The sequence below is a fragment of the Limulus polyphemus genome, unplaced genomic scaffold (assembly GCF_000517525.1).
Source record: "Limulus polyphemus unplaced genomic scaffold, Limulus_polyphemus-2.1.2 Scaffold588, whole genome shotgun sequence".
NCBI classification, from domain to species: domain Eukaryota; kingdom Metazoa; phylum Arthropoda; class Merostomata; order Xiphosura; family Limulidae; genus Limulus; species Limulus polyphemus.
The window spans coordinates 87,677-95,436 of NW_013666198.1; the positions used below are offsets into that span (position 1 = coordinate 87,677).

Genomic DNA, 7,760 nt, shown 5'->3' on the forward strand with positions numbered 1-7,760 from the left:
TAGTTCAACCTACCCCAAGGCACTTCCATGTTACTTGGGCAGACTGCACTTGTTGATTTTTATATCTTATACAAGGTGCTGCCATTGTATGTTTTTTGCCCAGGTGGACCACACTTAACATACTCTGATGTAACCCAAGGCACTACTGTTGGCACTTACTTCTATAGGTTCGTTGTCACTATACTTTCCATGTTTGTTTGTCAAGTTATGGTTATACAGCACTTTTCTACTGATTTGGTGCTTTATTTCTCTTTTCTGATTGTATTGGTGCCTGCCAATTTAGTTTCGCTCCCTCTTTTTGTTCCTGTATTAATTATTGGGTGAAAAACATACCTGTTCCAGAAGTAGTGCTATACCCCACAGGTGTGCTTTCTTTTCATATTCTTGCACACTTGTTCTTTCAGTGCGGTTGCTTTCTGCTTGATTGGATACTGATGTGCCTTTACTGGCCCCTCTACCTTTGCAATTTGGGATTCTAGCTTTGAGTGAGAGGAGGTAAGACTGTTTTGAAAGTTAACATTTTCTTACACTGAAAATGTATTCTACCTTTTCTCCTCACTGATATTCCAGTGTTTTTGGTTAGTACCTGCCAATTCTTAAAATTGAGGATTTCTCTAGGATAGTAGAGGGAGATAGCGGTGCTAGTATAGAGGGTGCAGTATGATTGGTGGAAGGTAGTCACATGATTAGCACGTTCTGAAATGGGGCAAAATTGATGGTGTATAAAAAAACTGGTGTGCTTTTAGCAAAAAATTTAACAATACTTAGAAGGCAGTCCAGAATTGAGATAGCCTTGGGTGAGAGGTGGTAAGTACCTGATGGAAATACATTCTCAGAAGAAGAAAATGTTAACTTTTGTATTAATTCAGCCAGCAAGTATTATCAGTTAAAATTGTTCTCTGTTAATTCAGCCTGAAGTCTGATCTACAAACACTAAACATTATTTTGTGTTAATTCAGCATGCTTTGAAAGTTTAAGCACAAATAATTTTTGTGACTGACACAAATCAAAGTTATACTTAGATATGTGTATGTGAATTAAGAATGCAAAATACCATCGTTTTTTTATTGATACAGCTTCTAGTAATTTTGAAACTGAATCTTATCAGTTCTGAAATCAGCTTTTTGTCCTTCTTCCTAATAAATTCTTTCATAAAGAATAGTATACTCAAAAGGTTAAAAAATAAGTTCTTAATATAAATTTACAGCAGGTGGCCTGATATAGAATTATAAAGAAATTCTAATCTTAAAGGAATGTCAAAACAAAGAGACTAAAACAGATCATGTTCTTTGTTATACAAGGTTTATTAATGCCATTCTTCCTCAATTTATATTTTTACGTGAGGAATAATTTCAAGATTTACTCACGTTAAGTGCCTTTTGTTTAATAGTTCAATAGTTTTAAGGGTAACAATATCTGACAGGAAAAAAAAAGATTATTTGCAAAACTATAGATTGTTATTTCCTCCACAGTAGACTGAAATAGTGGCACATATAAGCAGGGAGAATCTAATATTATATTTCAGTCTCATATTTGGAAATTCCATTTACTTTATAGGAAAATGAACAAGGATTTTTATCATTTTCTTTGCTTTTAAAGGTTCTTCCAAAAGTGCTTACTGCCTGGTGAAGATGCAAGGAGACATAAAAATATGTCGAGAAGCATTTGAAAAAGCTATAGAGAATAAGAAAGAAGGAAAAGGAGAAGAAACTCCAGCTCCTCCCTCAACGAAAGAGCACTGCTGGTGTGTTAAACAGTTAACGTTTTTTCACTTTGAGTCTTGTACCATATTAAACATTGCACCCATGTACATGAATGATAAAAAGTCATATAAAACTAAAAGCTGTGTGGAATTTTTTCTTTTTTTATGTGTGAAAACTTCTGAAAACCAGGGCAGATGTGCTTGAAACATTTGCTGGTATATCCTTCTGCATAAAAAAGCATAATTTAGTTTACTTAAGTAAAACCGTGGATTAAATTTAGCTGTCACTGTGTCAATAAAAAGCTTGAGTTTCCTATTTTAATTTCTGAATAATCATTCCTGGGGGCTATTGAAAATAAATGCAATGTGGTTGACAGCAGTGTGAGTGCAAAATTTAAAACCTTAACACAAAGACATTTTTGAGGTTTTACTTTAATGCAACCACAAATGAGTGTATTTTCTGATGTTCTTTTTTTTTTCAAAATTTGGATGACACTGATGAAAATATTTTTTTTATAGTGCATATATAGTTTTTCCAACCTTTGCTTAGCTATTCAATATGACTCATTATGCTTCTTACTTAATTAATATGCTAGCATTAAGGTAGTCAGAGTTTTTGAAGGTATAAAGTATAAGGTATGGTCTATACAAGAGGTTGGCAACTCTTCAATGAAGAAGAGCCAATTTTTTGTTTTTGTCAAAGACCAAAACATTTCAAGAGCCAATATCCCCTAGTGGTCTAAGCTAATATATAAAGAAAAGAAAAAAAAAAGCAGTAAGTCTTTGAATTTACGATGCTAAAATTAGGGGTTCGATTCCCCTCAGCAAATGTAGAAATTAAATTAACACCTATTGTGCCTGAAAGATTCTTAACTTTTCTTCACAGTAAGAGTAGAGCACGAGAGCTGTAGGTTACCGACCCCTGGTCTATACAACCAGTAAAACTGCAATTGTAATTAAAGTAGAGACCCACATTTTATGATTGCAGAGAGAGTAGCTGCAAGACAAAACAAACATTTGAACTTCAATATTCTCATTATATATTGCTTAGATCTTTAAAATATGCCCCTTGAAAATAACGAGTCTGTTATAGTCTAGATTTATCTTAGTACATACAAGGTCAGTGAGGTGTGATGAATTATTTCATAATCAATCCACTTCTTAAAAGCTGCAAATTACATTTCCTTAAATTGCAACAAATATTTGGTATCCACACAAACCATGGATAATTAGAGATAAGGTTGAATACTCTAGGAAAACCAAAGACATTTTCTGTGTGCTAATTCATGACATTGTGCACTTCATATCACTTTGTTATACAGCATTGGAATCATTAATTTATTGTTTACTTTAGTTTGTATCTATGTAGTTAACTTACTTTTGATCAGAAATTAGTATTAATAATTGAGGTTGACATATTAAATATAATGTATAAAGATCCTAGCAGCTAACTAAAACAACAATTTGCATTATTCATGAACTATTTTATGAAATGTTACTGAAAATGTATTTATATTATTTGTAAGTTATGGGTCTACATACAGGGGTAAGAATAAATATCAAAATGGACTTAATCCTCATCATAAATTAGTATGTATAACAGATTATTGACTTTTCCTGTTCTCTGTTGCAAAATTCTGTCTGCTTTAAAGTGAAATGTTTTTTAGACCCTATTCATTTCAAGTGGTTTCATTGATTTTTATTCCACTATGTAAGTTAAATTTTCTATATTTTAATTTTGGTGCCTTTGGGAAATTACTACTCTTCACTTGATTTGTATGAAGCAAGTGCCAGGATAATGTTATAACCTGATATGTAGATAAATATTTGTATATTTTCACTTTTAAATACCATCAGAAAGAGTTGAGTCTTTATAATAAACACCTGTATAATTTTTTTTCTTCTGTTTTTAGTGCTTTTCACAAATTTGTAAATTGTGTGCACTCCTCAGCAAATTATCGGTGTGACAAGCTTGGAGAGCAACATGCCGAAGCTTTTATTGAGAACATAAAGATAACTACACAAGGTTTTTGTGATGGATATGGTGAAGGACACTTCTGTTCAGCAAGTGACAAGGATTCAGTGCCAGTTCTACTTCTTATTTTAAGTGTCCTTTGGCTTATTTCACCTTGGAAACAGATTTTTTAATTGTTTTATAAGTTGTACATAGGTAAAGTAGTTCAGCAGAAGGTATGAAAAGATAGAAAAAGAAATGATTTGGCTTTCTACCAGCGGGGTGGTTGGGTTATGTAAAGTTGAACTAGATAATAGTTCTTCATAAAATTCTAGCCAAATTGTAATTCTATACCAGTTTTTCCATAACTTATAGATTAAATATTCAATCAAAGCTAAACTTGGAGATTTTCTGGCTATTAAGTGAACAATCACCACAAATCAAGTGATTGCAAATAAGTATTGTGCAGAAAGGATGAGAATGTAGCTAATAATTTTGTAACAACACTTGTATTACTTAAATTTAAATTTATATTTTTTGTTTATTTAAAGGTATTATTATCAACACATTTTCAAAACATTATTTTAGTTTGTTTTCTAAATGTGCATCTTCATTTAGTATCTTTTTTAAAAAGATAGATGATTTTTTCCCTTAATTGTGTGTTAAAAAATAATGTTCATATAGTAATAGTCAAAATTTTAAATTTCTTATCAAAAACCTTGTATTTCACATATTCAAGTTGCTTTTGTAAAAGTTGTTTTTAACAAAAGACCTTATACATATACTGAAAACAAGATTAGCATCTGTTTATAATGCATAATATATGTAATGTTTCACTACACTTTCGCATAAAAAACAAGCGTTCTATTTTTTTTTTTTTTGTAAAACCTTTTCATTAAACAAAAAAGTCACACTTTTTAAAATACTAATAATATTCCATAACATGGAATAACATGAAGTATAACATGCTGGAGTACTGAGGTAATGTTAAGTTTATATTTTGTTGTGTGAATAGTGAATGATCACTATTTGCTATTTAATAGCTACTTCATGAATATTGTATTTTCATGTGAATGTGATACTGTGAAAAAAATTTGTATAATCTTGTTCTAAACTTTCTAAAACATTGGTATTTTTCAAAATGAGAACACTGAATTAAGTTTACAAAAATATTTATTTGTTTTTTGTTTTTTTTCTGTAACTGATTTTAATGTAAGACATGTTGATTCCACGCAGTTCATAACATCAGTATTTTCAAGACAATCTTGGAAAAAATGGCTTACTGCCAAATTAATTCCCTTGTTTGTAAGCTGTATTCAATGAATGTACCCTTTCCCATACTTTAAATATGGTTGCGTAAGTGAGGTCCTACAGTGAGTCAATGGTGTAAAGAATGTAGTTTTGTGCTAAAAAACAGCAGCATAAGAGAGACAGCATATGTTCAAGACAATCACGTTTCTACATTCTGAGACACTTGTAAAATAAAAATGTTATAGTTAAAGGATCAGAACATATAACATCACCCATATATGGCTTGCGATGGGTCATACTTTTATAATGGGTTTTAGAGTTACTGTTAAATCCTAAACAATAATGCTGTTTTATCTGTTTTTGCCATTTACACCGTCACTGAAAATGAAGCAATCTTAATAAAGTTATATATTCGATCAGTAAATATTCTTTATGTTAAAAATTAAATGATTTTTACTATGAAAATTCTAACTTTATATACATAATAAATTCTATACTACACATTTTTCTACACTTTAAATTAAAAGTTGAAAATTAATTATTCTCTTTAGAAAGAGCTAGGTCTAAAAACTATACGTTTAAACTATATCGGGTTTTATCAAAGGTATACGTTTTTATACATAATTGCGAGCATGTTTCTGATTCCATAAAACGTTATTCATTGTATGTATATTTGAAATATGGATATTTACATTTGTATGTTTTTATACACTTGATTGAATATTGAATAATACATAAGTTACATCTTAGATTAAAATATTGATGTTATTGTTACTACTTATCGTTCATGTTCAGCTCTTTCATTGTGTTTTGCATATCAATATCTCTTTGTTGGTCAGAAGAACCTTCTGAACTAAGAGTAGCTGGAAAAATAAATTTGTCCAAAATCGAAGTGAAGATTCTAAGTTACCTTTAAACTTCCTCCTAGGGTAGTATGTAATTCAATTGTATTGGTATGTCGGTGCTGCTTTCTTTATTGCACAAGATATATCTTATACTGACATAATACTTTCTTCGGTAAGTTTTATACTGTATTAACTTCTTTTCATGCATTTTATTTGTTTTTGTATAAAGTTTAATCTGTCAAGTTTATAACTTTAACTTTTTCATTTTTACTACTAGATTTAAAATATGTATTTGGTTTTCAACATTGAACCATTTTTAACGATTTTTTTTTAAAGAACAGATTAATTTTAAAGATCAATGTATGATTCTGTTCAGTGAATAAAATTTAGGAGGGCCTATATTGCAAAAAATATCTTCTCAGCATATTGGGGAAGTAAAACTACTAGTGCGTTATTTTCAGACGACTTTATTATCCCCTCCCCAAATAAATATTTTTAATCAAGACTAGTTTCGGCTATAAGCCTTTGTCAGATGTCAGTTTAAATGTTAAGCCTGTAGTTCTATTTATGTGTCTTACGAATCCTGGGAGCGGTTTGCTTTAGATTAGAGCCTGCAGATGTCACTGGAAGAATTTTAAAGTGGGTCAATCAAATTTGCTACCCGAATCGTATAAACGGGACTTACGAGCTTATTATTTCTAATCTTACACACAGGGAAAAAAATGCTGTATAAAGTGGCATATTCGTTACAATGCAATATAACCGTCACATAAACTTAGATTGATGTATAAATTATACATTGTGTTTATATTTATATATTTTACTTTCTTTTTAAACTTCATAGTACGTGGATGAATATGGTTAATAGCCTATCCATTTCTTGATATTTTTTATTAATTAAGTTCTACTGGGAGCAATTGAAACGTCTATTATCAAAATATATATATCGTTGTTTTGTATATACATGTAATGAAAAATGACCAAATTAATTCTGCTAATCGCAATTTATGTGGGAATTCAAGTGTTATTTACAATGTTAAACAGATCAGCAACACTTTTTAATGATGTCCAGTTGTATACTGTTTGGTAGTGTTTATTGTTTACGAAAGAAATATATGCAAAAAGATTCAATCGTTTTATTCTTAATCCAATGTAAATGGTTGAATAAAGACGAATGATTTTTTTTTTTTTTTTGCTTTTTCATAATTTGATTTCGATAATTTATTGATTATTTTTATCAATTTTACATTACACACAATATACTCACTACGATTGGACTGAGAAATTCTTGTAAGATATCATAACTCCATTGGAAGTAACTTTGAATACGAAACCTAATCACGAAAAATAACGCTTAACCTCCTAATACAAGGCTTAATTTACATATATTTTCAGCAGCATACAGATCTGAACTATAAACATTATCCTTAGTTCTCATAGTTTAAATTGAACAAAGCAGTAGCCCTAACGAGTAGGGCGCTGGATTCGCAATAATCGTCCCTTTTATCTGCGAGGGCATTTTAATGTGACGATCAGTACCAGTATTCTTTGATAAAGAGTAACATAAAAGTTGGCAAAAGGTGATGTTGAATAACTGACTTCCCTCTAGCCCAGGGGTCACCAAATTTTTTTTCACAGCGGGCCAGATAACTGAAAGAATGACGAGCGCGGGCCGCATAACCATTTTGTTCAATACAGTGAATACACAAAAAATAAAGCCAACAAACATGTTTATTTACCAAAAAGTTATCAAAGAAGGCGACGTTAGCAATAAGATAGTTATATCGCACCCAGTGCGCACATATCCGAATCTCACAAACTAAGCAGCAAAAAAAGTTAGTTAGATTTGTGAAACTGACGTTTAGCTTTTGAGATATCATCAATATTTGCTTTGGAATTGCTGCATCCAACCAAGTGAATTGCTTTCAAATGTTCATCAGTCAACCTCTTTCGATGTGCTGACTTCACGTACTTCATTTCTGAAAATGTTTGCTCACAGACATAAGTT

At 30.8% G+C, this 7,760-nt stretch overlaps 1 protein-coding gene across 2 annotated transcripts in view; it reads left to right on the plus strand.

Moving 5' to 3' along the window:
* Positions 1 to 6,943, plus strand: part of LOC106459290 — a 93,691-nt gene extending 86,748 nt beyond the window's left edge. For both annotated transcript variants that reach the window (XM_022385748.1, XM_013918901.2), the window contains 2 exons: positions 1,600 to 1,744; positions 3,616 to 6,943. In XM_022385748.1, coding sequence (XP_022241456.1) covers positions 1,600 to 1,744; positions 3,616 to 3,850 — 380 coding nt within the window. In that variant the 3' untranslated portion in view covers positions 3,851 to 6,943. The remainder of the gene's footprint in view (positions 1 to 1,599; positions 1,745 to 3,615) is intronic.
* The last annotated feature ends 817 nt before the right edge of the window (positions 6,944 to 7,760 follow it).